The following is a 25,418-nucleotide window of genomic DNA, read 5'->3' as shown; positions in this document are numbered from 1 at the left end:
TCATGTCGCTAGCTATGACGTTTTAAATTTTTGGAAGCCGCAGATCATATGAAATCTGCGGCGAAAAGCAGGAAAGAAACATTTTTATTGTCCGTGGTAATTCTTAGTTACAATTTTACGAAGTATAAATTTAAGAAAGAATACCCATGACTCTATACAATGCGAGTTTTACAGATTTATTAATTTTAGATAGAATTAAATTTAGTAAAACGGTTCTAACCGCACTTAAGTAATTGAATCTTATTCTAACTCGTGGGTTAAGTACACTATGTAAATATTAGAAGGCCGCGTTAGGCGCAGACGCTTAAGTATGTCACCTTAAGATTAATTCCGCGATAGGTGCGGCCTTAGTTATTTCAGGCAGGGAAAGGTTTGGAGCTAGTTTTAGGATCTGTTTTGTTTTATTCCATTCATCTCCATGCCCTGACAGCACACTGCACATGCACGGCTGCCAGCGGCTGGTGTGCCACGCACGCAGGCGGGTCACACACAGCCGGACTTCTCCCCTCTGTCCGCCTTGCGGCAGACGTCACTGGGGTGTCGTGGCAGGAGGGCGTTGCTTCCCACGCTGGCTGGAGACTGCCGGGCAGTAGGCACACGTTTGGCGCCGCCTAGCACCGCGCCAACCGAGGTGGGGGCCATATTCGGCGGACACCACGGAGGGAGGGGCACCAGGCAGCACCGCACGCACCGCTACTGACTCGGCACTGCTGCAGTGCGGCGCGAAGATGGTGTAGCGCCGCAGGTCCCGCGTCGTGGAGGACAATCTCGACACCGACGTCACGAAGGCACCGACCTCGAAGTTCTCCGACGACTGCAGTCTCGAGGGTCTCGCAGCCTGACGTCAGAGCATGCCACAGTCTAGGGGGACACATACTGGCGGTGGCCAGTAATGTGTTCCACGTAAATGTCGCGGGACCACTTGATGGTGTCAGACACCATCAGCCGCCGCATCAGTTGGCAGTAGCGGCTAGCGATGCCTAGGTGCCGAAGCACTGCATCGTTCTGGCGGTCCCACGCTCCCAGACTGCCGACAACCAGGGCGTCGACAGTGACGGAATAGCCGCGAGCGGCTAATCCGCGCGCAACGTCGGCGTACTTTATTTTCTTCAGTTGCCGAGCGTTGTCGAGCGCAATCCGCCTATTCTCAAAGGGGATTGTCACATCGACGATGGTCACAGTGTTCGCGGCCTCGTCAGTTATTACGAGGTCCGGACGCAGCCCACTGCTGTCCCCTATGACGGTTTGGTTAATCCTGATGTCAGGAACGGCAGTGTTTCCTCTCCTTGGCCGCCCAGCGACTGCTGTCGCGAGGCGGTTGAGGACCGCGTTGTGGCGATACTGCAGGGCTGCTGAGTGCACCATACACGCGTTGATCACGTGCGGGAGCGTCTCATTGTTGTGGCCACAGCGTGGGCAGGCTTTGTTGATGTTTGCCCGCCCATCAAAACGGCGGCAGCCGTTGAGAGGCACGACTCCGAGCCTGGCGCGATGGATAAAGCGCCAGTCTGCGAAGCGCGTGTATTTTCCTCCCGCCATGAAGTGGTTGGACGCTGTGGATTCCCTGGTGCACTCGAACACCTTCCCCTGGTCCGGTTTCCTGAGTAGGATGTGGCGCAGGCGCTGCCTCAGCCACTCGCGGAGCGTCCGCGAGAGAAGACGTTTGGCGCCCCCTCCCACCCGGACATGCTCGACGCCAGTGTTGGCGGTGCGTCCCACGCTGTCATCATCGTGCTGCGGTCCATCGCCGCCATCTTCGAGGTGTCGTGTAGTCCCAGGCGTCACCCCTCCGATGCCGCCGTGTTCCGCGTCGTCAGCGATGGCGGGTCGGCCGTTGACCTCCACCTGCAACTCAGAAAGCAGCTCACTCCAGCGCCAGGTGACGCCACGCGGCGCTAGGCGCCTTGTGGCGTTCCTGACGCGCGTCCACAGTGACTGGATGTCACCTCCGTCACGTGCGAGGTCACCCTCAGTGCTGCCGCTAAGGTAGGTGGCCAAGTCGGAACGACTCGGCTCCCTCCCCAGTCGGCGGCGCGCGGCCGTAGATAGAGTGGCCCAGGCGATGTCGCGGACGGTGGCGTCGTCGCAGTGCAGCATGTGGAAGCCGTGGACGATCGTCGAGATGTCCGCAGCGTCCGCGAGCGGCGTCAGGCCGCATCCTCCCTCTCCCAGGGCGAGGTACAGCTGTTCAGTGGACGCACGCTGTGGAAGGAACAGCCAAGATTTGACAGCCGCTTTCACTGCCTTGTCGAGTGCAGACAGCGGCCCCTTGCGTACCGCTCCGCCCCGCATGACAAAGTCAAGCCTAGGGAGGAGGGAGACACGCAAAGCGTCAATCTTCTGCCAGGGAGCCAGCAGGGAAGCGTCCAGGTGCTGCAAGTCGCGTCGAATTGCCGCGATCGCATCCGTTGGCGTCTGCGTGACTTTGTACCCGGTGGGAACGCCAAGATGGAGGTAGGCGTCACCCGCACCGAGCACTGCTGGTTCTCCCCCTTGCAGGGCGAATACCGAGCCTAGTGTCTGCCGACGGCGGATGTGAAGCGTGGCACACTTCGACGGCTTGAAGGTAAGCCCGGCCCACGTCGCCGCCTCACCCACAACATTGAGGAGCGTCTGCATCGCCTCTGAATCCCGCGCCAGAAGCACGATATCGTCCGCATACGCCAGTGCGCTCACACTGACGCCGCTAAGCGGAATACCACACTCATTTCTGAGCGAGGTTGCGGCGCGAAGTACCGGCTCGAGCGCGAGGTTAAAGACGATGGGCGACAGTGGACAGCCATGCTTGACCCCCGCCTGGATCTCTATCTCCTCCGTTAGTCCGTCAGATGTACGGACGCGGGTGGAGCAATCACTGTACATATCGGCAATTAGCTGATGCAATTGCTCTGGCAGTCCCACCCTGCTCAGTACTCCAAGGAGGTGAGCGTGAGGCACTGAACCGAAGGCATTCGCCAGATCAAACCAGGCAAAGCATGCTTGGCCTCCCCTGCGCCTTGCATCATCAATTGCCGTCTGCACAATGAAGTTGTGCTAGTAGCAGCCTTCAAACGTGCGGAAGCCCTTCTGTTCTGGGGAGAGCAGGTTCAAACGCTCTGCCCAGAGAGAAGTGCGGTCCGCAACGATTGCAGCAAAGAGCTTAGAGATGGTAGAGCTCAATGCTAAAGGCCGCCAGTTTGTCACGTCCGAGACGTCCCCTTTCTTGTGGATGAGGACGGTAGTGGATACTTTCCACTGCACCGGAGTCTTCCGCTCATTCCAGCAGCGCGAGAAGATCTTAGCTAGCACGTGGCAGCCAGGATCCTCACGTCGCAAGTCCGAGTAGGTGACTCCGTCTGACCCAGGAGCAGTATTGCTCGCCTTCTGGAGCCGCTGTTACACCTCTGAGGGGGTGATCGGCGGCAGGACCTCCTCGCTGACATCAGGAGGCGTGGTGGCGGCAAAGTCCGGGACAGCAGCTGGTGCATCTGAAACAGAAAAGTCAGATTTAGCATATACTTTCTTGAAGTGCTCCGTGAGCACGTTGCCATCGATTTGGCAGTACGGCGACGTCTCGCCAAGGACGCGCTGCATCGCCTTGCGCCGGTCCGCGCGGTACAGCTTCTGAATCTCAGACGCTGCATTCGCGTCGTACCGACGCTTGGCGGCCGCCGCGCGCCGTGCGCCACGTCCACCGCGCTGCCCACCGCGGCCGCGTGTAGGGGCAGGGGGAGGGGGATTGGCAGCAGCGTCGGCGCGGCCCTGGCCGCGGTGCGCTGCTGCTGGTGGCCCATCCTGTCGACCTCCGGCTGCCTGGCGTTGTGGCTTCGTCTCGGCGATCTCGGAGATGAAGTCCTCGACGACCGCGACGAATGCGTCCCACCACTGCTTGTCGTGAACGCTCTCCAGGGCCGCCAGCCAGCGCCGCTGCCTCTCCGTTAGCCGAGCGTCGTCCGCGGGAGGGGGGGGGGGGGGGAGGGGGCAGCGGAGCTGCGCCTCGGTTGCGCTCTGTTCGGAGGGTACAGGGGGTCTGTCAGGTTTGGTGAAGGACGGGAGTTTTGCGGCGGAGGATCAGGACTGGGACGGTTGTTACGGCGTCGGCATCTCCTCTTCCTGCTGCCACGTCTCGGAAATGCAGCTGCAGTCCCTCCGTTCACGTCGCGCTGCTCCGTCATCTGCGTCGGTGGTGGTGCCGTGCTGCCATCTGGCGTGGGCCGCGCAGTGCTGCTTTCGATCGCCGCGCCGGTGGTGACAGGTGGCGCAGCGGTAGCAGCAGGGGCCGGTGTAGCTTGCGCCGGCCTGGCGCTCGGGTCGGGCGCACCGCGGCTGGTGTTCGCCGCGCCGCCAACAGATGGCCCGGCAGTCGCCAGCGGCCCGCCGCCGGCGCAAGAAACACGAGGTGTAGCTCGCGCAGGCAGACCGGACGCGCCGGCTCGCCCCGGCCCGCTGTTACGCGGACTGGGTGCCCGACGATCGCTACCGGATGGCGCAGTTGTCGTAGAGGTGGCCGGTGTAGCCCGCGCCGGCCGGGCGCCTCCAGGTGTAGCTCGCGCCGGCCTGGCGCTCGGGCCCAGCGCACCGCGGCTGTTGTTCGCCGCGCCGCCAACAGATGGCCCAGCGGTCGCCCGCGCCCTGCCGCCAGCGCGAGAAACAGGAGGTTTAGCTCGCGCCGGCCGCCCAGGCGCGTTGGCTCGCGCCGGGCCGCTGTTAGGCGGACTGGGCGGTATGATGCGCCGTCGGTCCGGAGGCGGTGGTCTGCGTCCTGCAGCACGGCGTCTGTCCCTTCGTGGGGTGACTACGTGCCACTCGTTATCTGCAACAGAGGCTGTTTAAAAAAAAAAAAAATTCTTTATTCAACATTAATAATATTTATACAATAGAACCCACTACCTTAATGATTAGTGGGTCTTAACTGATCTACATACATGATATTCAGCAGCTATTTCTATTTTTTATTATTATATTATGCTATGTTAGTTATTGTAAGCTACAGACAGACTACTAGAAGACAATAGGCAGACTACAACTAAAACTACTTACTAATTGTTAATATCTTCCTACTAATTAATTCCTAACTGCCTGCAGCGTTACAGGTGTGTCAGCAAAGATATAAACCTACTGCTTTAGGCCCTGCTCATCGAGCTAATCCCGATGAGCGTGCCCCTGACACTGGGCTGGCCAAGACTGTTTGTCGCTGCAGGTTCCTAACTTAATTTCTATATGTAGAGCTACCACTACTACTAACCTACGTCAATTCCGGTGCTTTTTAGTCTTCATTGGTGTACCCTGACCCCCCTAGTCGTGCACGTGGCGGATTGCAACTAAGAAGTCGACCTGTCCACGCGCAGGCGGTATAGGATGAGGGTAAATGGACACATTCGGTAAATGTCACTAATCGTGAACGACCCTCAGGTATCTCATAATGAGACACATGTGGTTTATGTCTTAATCATGGAAGTCAGTCAGGTATGCCGTCAATACTTTTCGTGACACCTCGTCTGCCAATTTGTTTAAAGTGTCGAAAGTTCCTTTGTGTCTTAATAAGTCATATGTGTTATTGTGTGGAAGTTGTTGTCTTAGTGTCGTTGCTACATCATCGAAAAGGGGGCACTCGTAAACCACATGGTCGGGAGTGCCCTCCAAGGCACCACAGTCACACTCGGGTGTAGCCTTTTTCCCAAACCGACACAAGTATGTCGGGTAGGGCCCATGACCAGTGAGAAAGTGTATTAGACCCCGCGTTGGCTCAAAGTACTTCATCCCTAGCCTTTCTTTTACGTCTGGCAAGAACTCAAAGGTTCTTCTTCCAGTTTCTTCCATTTCCCAAGACTGTTGCCACAGGTCCTCCCCCCTTTTACGTATTTCTCTCTTATCTATTACCAATATTCCCATGATGTTCTCTGTTTTCGCGTTGTTCCCTTTCTTTACCCAGTACCAAGCTGCTTGTTCCCTAATTTTGATGTCTAAAGGACAAAGCCCCATTATTATTAAGAGTGCATTTCCTGGAGAAGTTCTATACGCCCCTATGGATCTCAAAAGCATGTTTCTTTGTACTCTTCTCACTGCCATGGCAGGCACCACCCTTGTGAGCCTATGTGCACAGACTCCCGATCCGTAACCCACTACTGATGTTAATATGCTATTGTGATATAACTTGATTAGATGTGGTGGAAGATGAAATCGTTTGTGACCTATTGAGGTAAGATTGTTTAACAATTGCAATGCTTTTTGGGATACGGACTCAATGTGCTTTCCAAAGTTCCACCTTTCATCGATGATGACGCCCAGGTAGCGAGTCTCTTGTCGTCTTATTACTGGTGAGCCTCCGATTCTAACTGTAGGGTTCCTCGCCAGCTGTCCCTTCAGTAATAAGTACGTCGATTTGGTCGGTGAGATCGTCATCTTAGTATTTGTGCACCATAGTTGTAGTTTGGTCATCGCTCTGTTTATTTTTGGTTCGATGTCCTCGCGGCTTCGGCCGCCGACCAGCAAGAGGAGGTCATCCGCGTAGGCTATCACCTCTAGCACTTCTTCACTCTGTTCCAAACTGTCTAAAAGCGGTTCCATGTGGATGTCCCAGAACAGGGGACCTAGTACGGAGCCCTGGGGACATCCCTTAGTTATGGATTTTCCTACTCTGCCGCTAGGGGATGATAGCCAGACCTCCCGCCCTTCACAATAGCTCCTCAGACAACCATATAACGACCCTGGACACTCTTTCTCCCGCAAGCAGGAGAAGAGCGAAGGCCACCACAGGTTGTCAAAGGCGCCACTGATGTCAACAATGATGCCAACCACGTACTTGTATGGGGTAGAGCCGCAGACCTCAGCCGCCAGAGCGATCGCATCAGTTGCCGATCGCCCCGGCCTGAAGCCGAACTGCCCGCCACTCATCCCACACAGCACTCGGTGTGCAGTCAGTCTGTCAGCTAGCAGTTTTTCGAATAGTTTCCCAAGGATATTCAATAGGCAAATTGGCCTATAAGACTTAACATCCGCTGGGTCCTTGTTAGGTCCCTTTTTGATTATGACAACGTTTGCCTCTTTCCAGATTTTCGGGAATTTTTCCTGTCTTAGGCATTCATTATACAACTGGGTTAGTGGTGCCACCAGTTGAGGTGCCAGGAACTGCACTACCTCCGCCACAATGCCGTCTGGGCCGGGGGCTTTTCCTGTTTTCAGTGCTTTAATGTGGCCAGCCACCTCCTCTTCAGAGAAGGGGTAGACTGCCCTGTTGTTAGCAACTCTATCCAGATCTCGATTTCGTACCTGGGACTGTCCCTCCGTGTCGCTGGCCTCATCGTCGTCAGGGAGCAGGGACCGGAGAAGAACCTCGGCAGTCTCCTGCCAGGATTCTGTCATCCCATCCCCGCACCTGACCGTTGATAGCATCATCGGGGACCGGATCTTTTCCCTCACTAATTTGTAGGGTACTCCCCATGGATCCAGGGCCAGCTGGTCCAGCACAAATCTTTCCCAACTACGTAGTCTGACTTCTTTTAGTTCTTTTTGGAATTTGTCTTTTGCCTCCCGGTATAACTGTAACCATCGTTGTTTTTCCCACCAGACGACACTGCGCTGGTAGTGCCTCCTCAGCCTTCTGACAGACTGACGCATCTCCTGAAGTTCAGCTGACCATGGTGACGGGGAGGCCGCCATGGCTCTCCTCCTGGTTGGTACAGCTGCCTTGACCGCTCTTGTTACTGCGCCTACCAGTTCTTCGGCTCGCTTGTCTATGTCCAAGTCCTGTTGTGCATCACCTTCTGGTAGTGGAGGAATGTCGCACTCTCTCGCTAGTCTCTCCCAGTCAGCTCTCTTGAAATTCAATTGCAACTCCCACCCTGCGGTCCAGTGGCAACCTCCATTTCCTAAGCTGAACATTATAAGATTATGGTCGCTTGTTGTCGCGTTTTCCTTAACTTCCCAATTCTGAATGATGTTAACAGAATTTGGTGTAACTAGCGTTACATCTATATTGGTGCCGCGCCCCCCTCCCGCTGCGTAAGTGGGAGGGTTGCCAGGTCTATTTGCAACTACAAGTTGTAGAGCCATAATCATTTCCTCTACTTTTTCCCCGTTTTCATCTCTTGTGCCACTGTACCACAGGGGGGATTTTGCATTTATATCTGCTGTTATAACCAGTTTGCGACCTCGCAACGCCGTGGCTACTCTGGTCAGGTGATCCAGATGTTGTTCGATGTTTTCCCCGTATTGAAAGTACATGTTTATAAAGGTTATAGTTCCCATGGGGGCCTGTACCTCCACGACGTTGCAGTGACTGGTAGAAAACTGTGCAAGTGTTGTTGCTCGTAGAGACTGGTTCGTGATTACAATTGCCGCTTTGGGGGCTTCCCCACTACTCGTTATCTGCCATGTAGCGGCTGAAAATGGGAGTTTTCCAGCTTGAGAGTACGGCTCCTGCAAGCAGAGTACATCAAGCCTCTTCTCCTCCACCTCTCTTCGGAGCTCCTGCATCACTAGTCTGCTGTTATGCGTGTTCAACTGTCCAACAGTTAATTTTGTCATTATGGGAAGTAAGTGTGCATTCTGTCTTCAGGCCAAGTCTTGCTCCAATCAAAAGCGATCCGACCATGAGCTAGGACTGATTGAATGTAAATGTCATTTAAGTCAAACTTCTCCCCACGTCTGTCAAACACTTTCTTAAGTAAGTCTCGCAGGGCCCCGAAGTCGGTGGGAAGATTCACTGACTTTAACTGTATTCTATCCACAGCCTCCATTACTGAGAAGGTGACCTTTCTTCCGTCCTCGTGTCCTACCCGGACCACATGTCTTAAGGCAGTGGTCAGGATAGCCGGCTGCTCCAATCTTGCCAGTTGCATTGTGAATTCTATATTGGGATACACCCTAATCGGATCTACAGGCGGTAGCCTGATTACTGGGGTATCTGCCTCAGTTGGGGTGGTGCTGCTGCTAGTGACTGTACTTTCTTGGAGAGGTTGTTTGGTTTGTACAGCTTCGTGTGTGGGGGCCAGGGAGGCCGCCACCACTACAGGATGCTTCTGCCGTTGTAGGTTGTTGTTCGGCCTTTCTCCCCGGTTTAGGGAAGGGGGAGCTGTGTTTTCGTCCGGAGAATCGGTTTGTATACATCTGTCCACCATAAAGGGATCTGTTTGAATTTCCCTCTCAACTGTCATAATGTTTGAGGTGCCCGAAAGCGACCTTAGAAATTCCTTAAATTTATTAGCCCTCACAGCATCCCTCCTTCTTTTACTCGGGGACTTGTGTTTGAGCATCCTGTTAGCTGCGCTCTGCTCAGCCATAGTCAATTCTTGAGATCAGGCGTTGTTCAAGCATCCGGTAAGTGGGGCAGTTCCGTCCCGTGGCACCACAGGATTTCTTTCCCCGATTTTTACATGGAATGCATACCCCTGCTGTTTTACATTCCTTGCGGTTGTGACCACTTTCACCGCACCTGGAGCAAGCCGACCCCCTGGTGCAGTGCCTCAGAATGTGGTCCAGGTCGCCACAGTTATGGCAGCGAGGTACCAATATATAGTCCCTGGTGTTAATGGCATGAAAGCCTACATAAAGTCTGCCCATTGTTCTTATCCTTTTCCATAATTGCGCAGAGACCTCGGCCACGTGATGTACCACATCGCGATCTCGAGGTCCTGTTTTAAATTTCAGCTTAAAAGAGTTCTTGAATTCTTCCTCATTGATGTCATCGAAATTTTGTGATCTGACTGTCTCATGTAGTTCCTCATTGGTCATAACCGTGGGTACATCGTATAATATTATTAGAGGGTTTCTTTTTCTAGGTGGCTCACACTTAACGACTGCATTTAATTTTTGATTTTTTAAAAGTTTTTCTTTGTCTTCCTCACTAGCAACTTCCACAATAACCGAATTCCTACTTGGTTTGACCTTTTTGATTTTGATTTTATCCTTCACTGGGTCTATTGTTGTTGTTAGCAGCTCTTGGATTCTCTTAACGCTGGTGTCTTGGCCAGGCAGAGTCCTCAAGAAGACTGCTGTGTCTGACCGTTTGGCAACTTTTTCTATAGTGTCCTTTGTTGAAGTCTGTTTAGTTGGCGCCTGTGCAGCCACAGCCGCCCAAGTCTTACTAGGTTGCTTTCTTAGCCTGTCGTTTTCCTTTGTCAACTCCATTACGCGGCCTTCCAATCTTGCATGAGCTATGGCCCAGGCCGATAGCTCATTTTTAATTGTATTAAGAGCCGCTTGACTTATCTTACCGTTCTTAACATTTTGCTCTAAGAGCATAGTTATTCTTGTGTGTCTCTGTACTACGCTCTCATCATCTGCCTGTCCCATCACGTCCTGTGGTGAGGGAGCAGACATATTAGAAGCCCGTAAAGGCGCACTCGTATCACTCGCTTCGGTTTCAGCCATCATAGGTAACGAGTGATAAAAGAAGTGGGAGCCCGTCTCTTGCCCCGGACCGGCTCCTCTGGCATGGGGGGGGACTGTTGCAGCTCGCCCACCGACCTCGCCCCTAGGTCAAGGGCACTCCAGAGCTGCAGGGTTCAACGCGCCGTTGCCAGCGCACTGGTCCCCGTCGAAGGCCTCGTCGTCGACGATTTCACTCGACGCTCCTCGGCAAGTGCACCCCGCACTCCGGAGAGGCGGATGCACCCCTCGCCCTTCGCCGCCTACTAGCCCGAGTTTCCACCTGAAGGCCGAGGACCCACTCCTACTCAGGTGGTGGGTCGGTCCCCCAGTCGTTCGGCGGTTTGGGCCCATCTAACCTAGCCCAGGCGATGTCACCACCTCCTGGGTTTGGCAGAACACGCCCCGGTTACCCAGGGGCGCGGCGAAGCACCCTTGCCGACTCGCGCCGCGATCCCACGCCGACAAACGGGGTCGCCGGCATGCAGAGCACCTGCTGGTCTGTGCCCTGCGAACAGAAAGGGACTGGTGTTCGGTCCCTCGACACAGCTCCCCCTGTGCCACGCACCCTTCGCTTTCGCATCGGGTTGGGTCGCAGCTCTCCCTTTCGTCGCAAGGCAAAATGCCAAGCTTAACGTCCGGCACCACGGGAAGGCGGAAAGAGCCACTTGGGAAGGAGAGGCTATGACAGACGCTTCACTTCCCCTGTGAGGACTGCCGCGGCACGCCCGACTGAGAAGCGATACGCCCCAGTGCGAGCCTCCGTGCCTTACGGCGCGCCGACACGGGCGGGCCCGCGCCGAAACGCGCCGTCAAGCGACAGACCTCACGCCAGACAACAGAGGCTGTTTGTTTAGTAGCACTCCCTGCCTGAGCGGAGACGGAGTGACGCGCGTCACTCGACGTAGCCGCCGGCAGGGCAGAGGAAACGCGGCGCGTGTACGTCTGCGACCGCACAAGCACCACACCATCCGGTGCATCCGCCGGGCGCGCGGCCTTTGGTGCGTCAACCAGCGGCGCGGCTGCGCCGTGATTGACAACACCAACGGTCGCGGCGAGCGAGGCAGCCTGCCTGCCACGGCCCACCCGCATCGCAGAGCCACCTGTTGGCGGCGTAGCGAATGCGGGCGGCAGTCCCAGGCCGGTACCCACGCTCCCGACAGATGGCGGGCGGGAGGCGCCTGCGGCAGCCGCACGACGTGACCAGCGTACGCCACTCGGTGCAATGGCCGGCGCGGGCAGCGGCGAGCCGCGGCCTTTGCCGGACACTGCGCCTCTGGCCGGAGCGACGCGTTCGGCGGTAGGCGTCGGCAGCGTGCTGCCTTCACCTCCCGAACTTGCGCTCGGCACTCGTGGCGACGCGGTTGACGTAGCAGAGCGTGTCGGCAGGGGGATGCCAGACCTCCTCGGCGTGCGCACACACAGTACACACGACGCGGGGGTAGCAACCACCGCCGTCCTGGGCGTCGCAGACGCCTGCACACTCACACAGGGTGAGGGCAAGGCAGCCTGTGAGCCCACCACGCTGCTGCGGGTCAGGACCGCCGCGTAAGTTAAACCTAAGTCCAGCCAGTACTACACTTTGATCTTAGCCAAAAGGCCGAGAAGCGATATTAGAGTAATTGCTAAACTTTATGGCTTACGTTATTTGCAGCTTTCCCGTTTCTGTCTTTTCTATAGAATCTATTACCCGGTAAATGAAGCTTAAAGCAGAGTTTGATTGTGGTTTACGAATTCGCGTATTGCATCAGTCAAGGCTAACTGTCATTTATCAATGTAAATTAATCGTAAGTAACAACTGGAGGCACCTACGTGTACAATAAATCTAATTATCTGCTAACTGGTATTTTTGGTCAGGCGATCAATGTCATTGCAATTAAGTGATATGTTTTCGTCTGTAAATGCAACTATTAGTACTAGTAAGGACGTAAGTTAACGTCTTCCCTTTCCAAAGGGGCAAAATGTTACAAGAATCGTGTTGTTTATATTTGCATCTATTCTTCCTCATTTATTACATAATATACGAAAGTTGCGCTTGAGCACAGAAAAAAAAATTCTCTGAAAAAACAGTCAGAAGTAATTATGTGTTACATTTCTTTTTTCCCTTAGTTGTTATTTCATACCCCTGCTCATGCGGGCAGATGTGGGCTGGCAGCAGCACAATTCACTGCTCTTCAGCCAAGAGACTACAAAAAACAACACAGGAGTAACGGTACGTCCGTAAACTATGGAGATAAAAGATGAAGTTTCCACATGAAAAGGGGAAACGATGGGCGTTAAAATATACAAAAAAGGGATAGTTTCACAAGGGACGTTTATATAATTTCCACATAAAATAAAAATGACACTTGACGAAGACGAGCAGATAAACAATGGTGGCCCGAAGAGTACAATTAAAAACGCTTATCACAGCAATGAGAGCCACACGGGACGACGACACTGATCACACACTGCGAGCACCGAAACGCGACAGTGTAACTTGCATTAAAAGCAGAAGGGCCTGCTAAAGGATGGCCGCGACCAGTTCGGAAAATTTGAATTCTATTTACGAAACAAGAGAGGAAGCGTGGAATAAACCGTGTTCCTGTAACAAAACAGCAAGAAAAGGCGTGTGTTGTGTAAAGTGTAACAGGAAATTCCATTACTCGTGTGTAAATTCAACGAATAGAGTGAAAAGCTGGAAATGCAGTGATTGTTTTCGTACTGACGGTGACGATATGGACGAAATCAAAACAGACCCGTTAAAAACGTGTGTGTGCGAAAAGTTACAGAATGAACTCAGAATAGTAAGAAAGGAACTTAAGTATTCGAAAACAATTATATGTTTGCTAACAAACGAACTACAGAAGCGAGAATCAGCAAGATATAAATGTGCAAAAACTACAGATTTGATGCACCCAACGTAAATCACGATTCACAACACGTTGTGCATACCACAACACAGAACGCAGTTCAAAAAGAAATCAATCTATGGGTGCAGCAATGAAAACACAAACCTTTGCTCCTGAGAGTCAGTCAGTGAATAGGAGACCCAAATTATTCGTTGCCTCAGATAGCCATGGCAGAGACTGTGCAAGAAACATTTTAAACTTAGCTTCAAATAAATATGATGTTGAATGGAAGGTGATACCAGGTGCCCCCACTAGTGTAATACTAAACAAATGCAATGACCTCCATAAGTTGACAAGTGAAGATTTTGCAGTTATCTGGGCAGGGGCTAATGATGTGGCAAAGAATGAAACCAAGTTGGCAATTCGTTCACTACATAAAGCCTTGCCAGCATTACAAAATACAAATACAAAAGTGATTGTAGTTGGTGTACCACATAGACATGACCTGCCTGAATGGTCTTGTGTAAACCAAGAAATTCAATCTGCAAACAGAAAACTAAAAAAAAAAAAAAAAAAAAAAACAGTGAAAGGCTTCCATAACACTTGTTTTATTGATACTCCTAGTAACAAGGAGCTTTATACAGCACATGGACAACACCTTAATGCAACTGGTAAAGAACTAATTGCCACAAGGATTTATGAATCAGTGGGAACAAACAGGAAAGTGTACAAAACGGCAATAGAACTTAAATGGAAGGATACTGAAGTCTCCGATAAAGAATCAGTGAGAATTGTTATTGACACAACTCCAGCACAAATAACAACAGAATCCTTAAAAGTGAACTCTGTTTGTGGGGAGAGGACAATTACTCAAGCAATAAACTTACCCAAGAGGGCAGTGCAAACGTTTGAAGAAGCAGCAAATAAGGTGGTAGGAAAGAAGGCACCATATAAGAAGAGAGACCTACGTGCAAAAAGAAGAACAGCAAATCAAGCTCAAGGGATGAGAATACTAACACGTGGAGTACGGCAGTCAACCCGAAAAAAGAAACCACAACCGAGGGACCAGGATTTTTGGTGGGATCAGCAGTGGTTTCACAGACGAAAGCAGTTAACAAAGTGAGTCATCAAGTGGATGAACAGGTATGTGACTATCATAACACATATGATCACAGTGCATCAAGATTAAAGACATTAACGGAACCTACAACTTCAAATATAAAGTCAAATTGCTCTCAGAGGAATACAGACAGAGACAAACTACTTACTTTTCTACAAGTTAACATGCGTTGTATTAGAAATAAAATTTTAGAATTAGAACATTTATGTAACACTGAGCATGTAGATGTTATATGTGTATCTGAGCACTGGTTAACACAAGGACAAGTAGATATGTTCATGCCCCAAGGGTATGTTGTGGGAGACATGATATGTAGAAAACAGAGAAAGAATGGTGGGGCGGGAATTTTTGTCAAAGAAGGAATAATGTTTTCCAGAATTGGTGTATCTACATACTCCTCAGAGCTAGATGGGGAGTTTAGTTGTGTAAAACTAATTAATGAAAATATAGTGGTAGTTAGTCTATATAGGTCGCCAGATGGTGATGTAAATTTGTTTATTGAAAAATGTGAATTAATAATTAAAAAAATATTGAGTCAAACGAGAATTGCTATTGTGGTGATTTCAACATAGAAATGGTAAACACACAGAGACCAGTTGCTAGGACATTTTTTAATATGCTAAGATCATTAGACCTCTATTGTACAAATAACTATGCCACACGTAAGAATGCCTGTATAGACAATATTATTGTGAATTTCCATAGGGAGGATTTTACAGTTAGACTTGCAGGAAGTGGACTTGCAGATCATGAGCCACTAATCCTTACCCTCTGTAAGAGGCAGCCAGTTAAAACTGAAGAATCTAAAGTAGTAGTGGTACGAAGACAGAAGGAAGAGTACATAAACATGTTTGTTGATAGATTAGGAAGTGCAGATTGGGACTTTATATAACATTGTCAATCTGGAAAAAGGGAAGCTGAAATTAGCTTTGGTAACTTCTTTAAAAAGTACACAGATTTATGGTATTCTTGCTCACCAGTAAAAAAAAAATTAGATATCCAAATGAAATGAAAAAGAAAAGTCTGAACTGGTTCACACAAGAGCTAGCAGAAATTAGAGGAAACTTGCATATGCTGTACCAGATGCATAAAGAAGCCTCTGACCAAGGGGCAGAACAGAGTGTGAACATTCATAGGTCATATCTGAAATGCAAAAAATACTATAAAGCTAAACTACTTTTGGCAAAAACGCAAGCAGTGGAGAACTATATTGAAAGAGCTCCCAATAAATGCAAGGCAGCCTGGCAAATAATAAAACAAGAGAATACACCGAAATGCACAGAAACAGCTCTGCTTGATCCTGAAGAATTAAACGAGTACTTTTTAAACTCAGTTAAAGAAATAAGTAACAGTATCAAAGCAACAAATTCATCTGCAATGAACCTTGTTGGAACACCACTGCCTGTTAACCTGGCATTTCAATGGAGGGCTGTCACACCTGCTGATGTTATAAAATCTGTATCCAAATTTTCAGGTTCTAAAAGTATGGACTGTTATTGGTTATCAAATAACATAATTAAAAAGACAATACATTAAATCGCCAAACCATTAGCTTATATTTTTAATAAATGTGTAGAATTTGGAGTTTTTCCGGATGCACTCAAGGTATCAAAAGTTGTCCCAGTTTTTAAAAAAGGAGACAAACATCTCCCCCAAAGCTACAGACCAGTCTCCATTGTTCCAATATTCTCAAAGGTATTTGAGGCGCTGATACACACACAAATAAGCAACTTCTTTGAAAAACACAATATCCTATGTAACAATCAGTTTGGCTTTCGAAAGGGGAAGAACACAACAGGGGCCATCTTGGAAATCATTGACCAAACCTTAACAGCTTTTGAAAATAATAACATCGTATCACTGGTATTATGTGACCTAAGCAAAGCTTTCGATTGCATTCCTGTTGACATACTACTGGGGAAACTAGAGTTTTATGGGGTGAGAGGGAGCACTTTATCTGTGATAAATTCTTATTTAAGTAACCGAAAACAATTCGTTTCAGTCAGAAATTTAAATTCTTCCATCATGGAAATCAGCACAGGAGTACCACAAGGGTCTATCCTTGGACCCTTCTTCTTCATTGTCGCTATTAATGATTTACCTAAAAATATAGCTCACCCTGTTGTGTGTTATGCTGACGATACAACACTACTTACCACACATCAGAACATTTCAGATCTGAATAACCTAACAAAAGAAACACTAGATAATGCCCTGGACTGGTTTGCAGCCAATAAGCTCCTGTGCAACCCTGACAAAACACAACAACTTTTAATGGGAACATCAAATGAAGTAGGCAATAAGTCAGTAAAACTCTTAGGTATTCACATTGACTCAAAACTATATTGGGAGGAACATGTCAATCATGTATGTGAAAAAATATCTCGGGTGGCATATCTTCTCTTGAAACTAAGGGAGTTAGTGAGCTTGGAGTACCTCAGGGTGACATACGTTGGGCTATTCCAGTCACATATTTCATATGGTCTTATTATATGGGGGCACTCCCCTCACATCAAAAACGTATTGAAATTACAAAAAAAAGTCATACGTATAATATGTAAAGGAGGTCATAGGGAGCACTGTCGTTCTCTTTTCTCCAGACTCAGAAAACTTACAATTATAAATTTATACATCTATGTGTCTGTACTCTATATTAAAAATAATATTTCAGAATTTATTGCCAGAAAGGAAATACACGAACACAACACCAGGGCGAACGGTAATGTAGGCATACCGCGCCACAGATTAGCGAGAACGGGAAATTCCCACAAAGTTAACCCACTCAAAATGTTCAATAAACTGCCAATTCATGTTCAGTTTATGGATGCAAATTCTCTTAAAATTAAGTGGTACAGCTGGCTGTCAGATCATCCATTCTATGACATTAAAGAATTCTTTGAGATGCCTGAGGAGAATATAAGCATTTAAAAGTTGTCTGTAGTTAACCATATTATTTTGTGCTGTGGTTAATCGTGTGTAATTACAAAGTTTATACTATAAACAATAAAATACCTTATTATATTAGATTATAAGATAGCTTGTTGCGTTAGCTTTTAAAAGCTATCCTTTGTAATTTGGTACACTGCCATGCTTCAAATGTATTTATAATGTATTGACAGAAGTTTATTTTGTTATTATGTATGTACTAGTACATCTTGTATGACGAAGCCAATATCATTGTAAAATGATCTATGGTGAATAAAATTCTTAAAATTCTAGAATAGGAGAGAGGTAAGATAGAAAGATGGTCGGTGAATGAGGGGAGGGGGCAGGAAGTGACTAGGGGAGAGCCGGTAGCACACCATAGAGCAGGAGACAGATAGAGGGGGGAGGGAGCAGTTTAGAAAAGAGCCCCAGGACTGGGAAAGGAGAAGTGAGAAAGATGGAGGGGGTAGGAAGGAGATAACAGCAGATGGGGAGGGGGAGGAGAGTGAGATCAAGGGAAGAGAGGAGTGGAGGCCAGGTTCAGAGTTGGAAGGAAGGATAAATACTGGGGTGAAGCGCATCATCCAAGACGAAAGATGTTAGTAGTTCCTTTGGGATAAGAGGTGGAGGGTGTAGAGTTGGAGAGAGGTTGGGACACATCGGTAAAAGTGCGGTAGGAGGTGGGGAGTGGAGAGGAAAGGAACACAAGGGGGTGAGGGGGATCGAGGCAGCTGTTTATTTAGAGGATCAGATTTGTTCAAGGAAATGGAGAAGATGTGGAAAGGTGATGACATCATAGATGATCCTCATGGGGGATGGGAGACAGATACAGAAAGTGAGGCAGAACACATAGCATTCAAGAATTTGGTGGGCTTTATAGAAATTAGGAGGGGCAGAGATACAGGTGACACTGGCGTAACGAAGGATGGGACAGATAAAGGATTCTTAGGTATGAAGAATGGTGGAAGAATGCAATCCCCAAGTCCAGATGGAGAAAAGTTTCAGGAGGTGGAGTCTGCTGTGGGCTTTGCTCTGGATGGTAAAGAGATGCTGAGTACAGGTGAGGTTACGGTCCAGGTGAGGTCACGCTGAAGGTGAGGCCAAGATATTTCAAGGCGGTTTAGGTGAGGTAGAAACCAGGGATTCAGAAAGAGTGGGAGGTGAATCCTATAATGACTGCCTTCGTTTTTAAGGATTGATTTGAAGGAGCCAATGGTTGCACCAAGTGGTATACTGGTTTAGGTGGGTTTGGAGGAAGTGCTGGGACCATTGAAAGATAGGATAGAGAGCAAGGAAGGCAGTGTCATCAGCATATTGAAGGAGATGGATGGGTGGGGTGGTTTGGGCATATTAGTGTTGTACAAGAGATATAGGAGAGGAGAAAGGATGGAGCCATGGGGCACACTTGTGGTAGGGTGGAAGATGTGCGAATTGGTATTGTGAATTGTGACATAGGAAGGACGGTGGAGAGGTAGGAGGCAGTGACATGGATAAAGTTCGTAGGAAGGGTGTAGGTCTGGAGCTTGAAAAGGAGTCCAGAATGCCATACACAGTCATAGGCATTCTGGAGATTAAGGGAAAGAAAAATAGCAGAAAATTACCAAACATGCAGCAACCAGTCGCAAAATCATATTTCAGTTATTCACTTTTGCAAATCGATTTCAACTGATTAACAGCAATCATCAGTGCTACAAATACAAGAATAAAAATAATTAATAACAGTAACCAAATGAATAAATGTACATGAAGCAACGTAAACCAATTGAATATATACAGATGCATTAAACCATTTAAAATTGATGTAGGTTACCAACACAAATAGAAGGATAGCATACCAATAGGGTCAAGAAAGGAGTAATGAAGGGCGCCAGAACAGAAATAACAATCATCCATGTATTGCACCATTACACACGCACATCATGATATGAGACATTATGACAAACAGTGTGCATAATGAAGGCTGCACAATTTTACCAATGTAAGAAATTAAAATAATACTAGCATAAAATTAACTAAAGTGCCTTGAAGGAAATGTTTGTGAGAACACAACAGGGCTGCAAGGGAGGAGGCAACACAATACTTAACTCAGGTGCACCAAAACAAACAACGGACACCAGGCCGGGCCAACAATGGACACGTAAAGCACGCAACTACTCTCTCCGTTGCGGTTCCGCTCGTTCCACTCAAGTAATAGCTACCTCAAACATTTTAATACTTGGAACATTACACCAATGATCAACAAATTTAGAAAAAACAATAACAGGACATAAAAATACAATAATTTAAGAAAATCACATCATATGAGTATAAGCTTAAGGTCTTTCAGTAATTAACAGATTACGAAGGGTAAAGGGGCATGTGCCACTATTAAATCTTGCGAAATTACACTACCAAATTTCTCAGTACCCAAGTTGCAATTAACACAACAAGAATTAAATCACTTGAGTAATAATGTTACTTTAAAACAATAATAAAATTATTTCATACAAAAGAGAACCAAGAATGGCCCAATCAGTACTCCCCAGTGAAGCAGCTCACACAAATGGTACTCCACGGCTTCGAGCATGCAGCCCCATACAAAATGAAACAATAACAGCGACCCGGGGTACTACCAGAACCACCAGGCAGTAAACCAAAATCATATTAAGCCAAAACAAGGACCGACCTTTAAAATAACAAGACCTAGCCCAGGCCGGACAACAGACCAAATGCTGGGAAATCCATAAGAAACCTCGGCCAACTTAATACCAAAACAACAATTTATGAACAATATGCAAAACGCAAGACCTCTCAGTCCAAAGGCTTCTGTTTAGTCGCGAAGGTGGCTCCGACCTGCCTTCGTTAACGGAAAGCGGAGACACCACAAGATAAAATAAACTCCAATCTAACTGCGCAAGGCAAACTCTAAGGAGTATTACTCGAAGACTATGCACTTGATGATCAAACATAAAGCACCCAGACTAACGTGCCGCTGAACGACGCACTTCCATCACCAGCGTTGAGTAGAGTACAGAGAGCAGCGTAGTCCATCAATATACATCCATTGGGACGGTAAATGAGGATAGCAGTCCCAGTGACGGAGACACAGGAGGACGAAATGACATCCCGCCGCACATAGAAGGTATTTCAAACTCAGGCTCGACAAACTGCAACAGGCGAGATTTTGCTCCCCTTGCAAATCGAGTTAAACGGCACACCACGCCGCTGTCCACACTATTAACCATAAAGTCACGGTCCGGTCTTCCCATCGGGCCCCACTCAGCGTCCAGCTGCAAACAACCCCAGCCGAGCCGAACTGTCTTCACGCCAAGGCAGCCACCTCTTACCTCCTCACACGCCTCCAGCTCAGCCCCGGCCAGCGATCACACACGGAAACAACCGCCTAACGCCAAAGCGCCATCTGAGTGAAAACTCAACACTAAGATCGATGCGGACTTGGAAATAAGCGAGCACCATAACAAAAATGAACATACAATTTTACCTTTCAACCAATATTTGCCCTGAGTAGTAATACTGTCTTAAGCAGAGGTCAAACACAAAGTGATAGATCGAAAATTGACTATGACAATCAGAAACCATAAGGGGGCGCTGCAAAGCAAATCCGCCCTCTATGCGAAACGATGCGGCTAAAATAAAAATGAGAAGAAGAAGAAAGAGATATGACATACAAAGTGAGGTAAAACATAACTTTTTTTCCTTATTGTTATTTTCACACCTGGTACAGGTAGGCCAGCAGCGGCATACTACACTGCTCTTCGGACTAATGATACAAAAGGAGACAATCGCAGATCAGACATGGTGGATATACAAATGTAGACATATAAAATTAAACCACACAGAGCTGTTCACGGGCGCAGTGTCCGAAATAAAAACGTTCAGAAACGTGGACACGGACAGAGATGACACGCGTGAACGTTGGAGCACTAATGATGAAACACTGGAACATGAACACGATGGCACACACAAACACTAGGCGATGATCTTTGGCGCGCGAAAGTTCACAATACGTATATGAGTCTGGGGACCTGCCAAAAAGGGGAAAAGGTGGGGGAGGAGGGAGAGGGGAGGGTGTAGGTGCCAGCATTAGTGGCAGAACAACTGAGAGAAAATTTGGAATACATTTCACGTAAATTTTCTCAGCATGTTATAGTCTTAGGTGGAGATTTCAATTTACCGGAGGTAGACTGGGACACTCAGATGTTTAGGACAGGTAGTAGGGACAGAGGATCGAGTGACATTATACTGAGTGCACTATCCGAAAATTACCTCGAGCAATTAAACAGAGAACCGACTCGTGGAGATAATATCTTGGACCTACTGATAACAAAGACCCGAACTTTTCGAATCTGTAAGTGTAGAACTGGGAATTAGTGATCATAAGGCCGTTGCAGCATGCCTGAATATGGAAGTTGATAGGAATATTAAAAAAAGGGAGGAAGGTTTATCTGTTTAGCAAGAGTAATAGAAGGCAGATTTCAGACTATCTAACAGATCAAAACGAAAATTTCTGTTCCGACACTGACAATGTTGAGTGTTTATGGAAAAAGTTCAAGGCAATCGTAAAATGCGTTTTAGACAGTACATGTCGAGTAAAACTGTGAGGGACGGCAAAAACCCACCGTGGTTCAACAACAAAGTTAGGAAACTACTGCGAAGGCAAAGAGAGCTTCACTCCAAGTTTAAACGCATCCAAAACCTCTCAGATAAACAGAAGCTAAACGATGTCAAAGTTAGCGTAGGGAGGGCTATGCGTGAAGCGTTCAGTGAATTCGAAAGTAAAGTTCTATGTACCGACTTGACAGAATATCGTAGGAAGTTCTGGTCTTACGTTAAATCAGTAAGTGGCTCGAAACAGCATATCCAGACACTCCGGGATGACGATGGCATTGAAACAGAGGATGACACGCGTAAAGCTGAAATACTAAACACCTTTTCCCAAAGCTATTTCACAGAGGAAGACCGCACGGCAGTTCCTTCTCTAAATCCTCGCACAAACGAAAAAATGGCTGACATCGAAATAAGTGTCCAAGGAACAGAAAAGCAACTGGAATCACTCAACAGAGGAAAGTCCACTGGACCTGACTGGATACCAATTCGATTCTACACAGAGTACGCAAAAGAACTTGTCCCCCTTCTAACAGCCGTGTACCGCAAGTCTCTAGAGGAACAGAAGGTGCCAAATGATTAGAAAAGAGCACAGGTGGTTCCAGTCTTCAGGAAGGGTCGTTGAGCAGATGCGCAAAACTATAGACCTATATCTCTGACATCGATCTGTTGTAGAATTTTAGAACATGTTTTTTGCTCGTGTATCATGTCATTTCTGGAAACCCGGAATCTACTCTATAGGAATCAACATGGATTCCGGAAACAGCGATCGTCTGAGACGCAACTCACTTTATTTGTTCATGAGACCCAGAAAATATTAGATACAGGCTCCCAGGTAGATACTATTTTCCTTGACTTCCGGAAGGCATTCGATACAGTTCCGCACTGTCGCCTGATAAAGTAAGAGCCTACGGAATATCAGACCAGCTGTGTGGCTGGATTGAAGAGTTTTTAGCAAACAGAACACATCATGTTGTTATCAATGGAGAGACGTCTACAGACGTTAAAGTAACCTCTGGCGTGCCACAGGGGAGTGTTATGGGACCATTGCTTTTCACAATATATATAAATGACCTAGTAGATAGCGTCGGAAGTTCCATGCGGCTTTTCGCGGATGATGTTGTAGTATACAGAGAAGTTGCAGCATTAGAAAATTGTAGCGAAATGCAGGAAGATTTGCAGCTGATAGGCACTTGGTGCAGGGAGTGGCAACTGAGCCTTAACATAGATAAATGTAATGTGTTGGGAATACATAGAAAGAAGGATCCTTTATTGTATGATTATATGATAGTGGAACAAACACTGGTAGCAGTTACTTCTGTAAAATATCTGGGAGTATGCGTGCGGAACGATTTGAAGTGGAATGATCCCATAAAATTAATTGTTGGTAAGGCGGGTACCAGGTTGAGATTCATTGGTAGAGTCCTTAGAAAATGTAGTCCATCAACAAAGGAGGTGGCTTACAAAACATTCGTTCGACCTATACTTGAGTATTGCTCATCAGTGTGGGACCCGTACCAGACCGGGTTGACGGAGGAGATAGAGAAGATCCAAAGAACAGTGGCGCGTTTCGTCACAGGGTTATTTGGTAACCGTGATAGCGTTACGGAGATGTTTAGCAAACTCAAGTGGCAGACTCTGCAAGAGAGTCGCTCTGCATCGCGGTTTAGCTTGCTCGCCAGGTTTGAAGAGGGTGCATTTCTGGATGAGGTATCGAATATATTGCTTCCCCCTAATTATACTTCCCGAGCAGATCACGAATGTAAAATTAGAGAGATTCGAGGGCGCACGGAGGCTTTTAGACAGTCTTTCTTCTCGCGAACCATACGTGACTGGAACAGAAAAAGGAAGGGCATGTAAAGTGCCCTCCGCCACACTCCGTTGGGTGGCTTGCGGAGTATAAATGTAGATGTAGATGTAGACCCCCACCGTCCCACTCTCCCTCCACTAGCTGTCCTCCTCCTCTTCCTCTGTGAATCCCGCCACATCTATCGCTCCTTCCTGCACATTCGTGACAGGGATACACTCCAACGCCACCAGCAAATACAGCGACACCTATGGATCTTTATTACAGCAACAAAACGCCGAGACTGGCGCCAGACCTGCACGCGACTCAATGCCACCCTCCCTATCAACTCCTCCAAGTACTGGTCCACCTTCCATCGCTGTACTGGTTCCCATTCCACTCCCCACTACTCCCTTCTCCATGAAGATCGCCCCCTTCCACACAACCTCTGTAAGGCCCACCACTTCACTTCCCACCTTTCCGAGGCCCTTTCCATCCCAGATGAACCCCACTTTCATTGTTGTCTTTTCCCCACCATCATGGAATGTGCCGATACCTCGGGCCCTCCACCTGCTCCTAGTCTCCATTACTTGGGGCAGTTGCCCCCCTCCGACATCAACACTCCAATCACAGCACAATACAATAATCTTATCCTCTGGTCCAAATGCAACATGGCCCCTGGTCACAACTGTGTCACCTACTGCCACCTTTGAGAAAGCCCCTATTCCTTCCTGACTGTACTCTTCCATCTCTGTAACGTCATCCTCTCTACCGGCTTCTACCCTAACCTGTGGAAGACTTCCTGCATCCTCTTATTCCCCAAACCCAACAAACCCCCTTCTGTCTCCTCTTCCTATTGTCCCATCTGCCTCACCCCCCATCTTCAGTTAGATCCTCAAATCCATCCTCTTCTGCCATATCCATCAGCACCTTAATCAACACCACCCCTTCCCCCTTACCCAGTGTGGCTTCCAACCCCCCTCCTCCACTGAAGACCAACTCTTTAACCTCGTTCACCTTCTCTCACTCCCGTCGCTCGGTCATTTTTATTTCCCTTGACCTCCAAAATGCCTATGACCATGTATGGCATCCCGGTCTCCTCTCTCAACTCCAAACCCGCGACCTGCGTATCAATTTTGTCTTTCCAGTCACTTCCTTCCTCTCGCACCATCCTCACTATGTCACCCTCCACAATACCAACTATCATATATTTTATCCCACTGCCGGCGTCCCTCAGGGATCTGTCCTCTCCCCTCTCCTTTATCTCTTGTATACGGCTGATATGCCCAAACCACCCCCACCTGTCCACGTTCTGCAGTATGCTGATGACACTGCCTTCCTGGCTCTCCATCCTACCTTTCAACGGTCCCAATGCACCCTCCAATCTCACCTTAACCAGCTCATCACTTGGTGTAACCAGTGGTTCCTCCGTCTGAACCCCTCTAAAACCCAGGCAATCATCATAGGCCCCACCACGCTCCCCTTTCATCTCCATGATTTCTACCTCACCCTTTATGGTCATCCCATCCAGCTCACCCCCACCCTGAGATACCTTGGCCTCACCCTCGACCCTCACCTCACCTGGACCCCTCACCTCTAGACCATCCAGCAGAAAGTCCATTCCTGCCTCCGCCTCGTGAAACTCCTGTCTGGCCGGACATGGGGATTGCACCCTTCCTCCATCCTCCACACCTACAAACCCCTCATCCATACTATCCTCTGTTATGCCAGTGTTGCCTGGATCTCCACTCCCACCCGCTTTTACAAGGCCCTGCAAATCCTTGAACGCCATGTGCTCCGCCTT

At 48.5% G+C, this 25,418-nt stretch overlaps 2 protein-coding genes across 2 annotated transcripts; both read right to left on the bottom strand.

The window, feature by feature from the left end:
• Positions 1-861: 861 nt before the first annotated feature.
• On the bottom strand, positions 862-2,862 carry LOC124722151. The gene has a single exon (XM_047247355.1). The coding sequence runs from the start codon at positions 2,860-2,862 to the stop codon at positions 862-864; it is 2,001 nt and encodes a 666-aa protein (XP_047103311.1).
• Positions 2,863-3,375: 513 nt separating this feature from the next.
• LOC124722150 (translation initiation factor IF-2-like) lies at positions 3,376-11,439 on the bottom strand. Its single transcript, XM_047247354.1, has 3 exons — positions 11,316-11,439; positions 4,003-4,804; positions 3,376-3,880 (listed from the first exon to the last, which is right to left on the bottom strand). The coding sequence occupies exons 1-3, from the start codon at positions 11,437-11,439 to the stop codon at positions 3,376-3,378; spliced, it is 1,431 nt and encodes a 476-aa protein (XP_047103310.1).
• Between the last annotated feature and the right edge of the window lie 13,979 nt (positions 11,440-25,418).

The sequence above is a fragment of the Schistocerca piceifrons genome, chromosome X (genome assembly GCF_021461385.2).
Source record: "Schistocerca piceifrons isolate TAMUIC-IGC-003096 chromosome X, iqSchPice1.1, whole genome shotgun sequence".
Classification (NCBI taxonomy): Eukaryota; Metazoa; Arthropoda; class Insecta; order Orthoptera; family Acrididae; genus Schistocerca; species Schistocerca piceifrons.
This window is presented reverse-complemented; position numbering and strand designations above follow the sequence as displayed.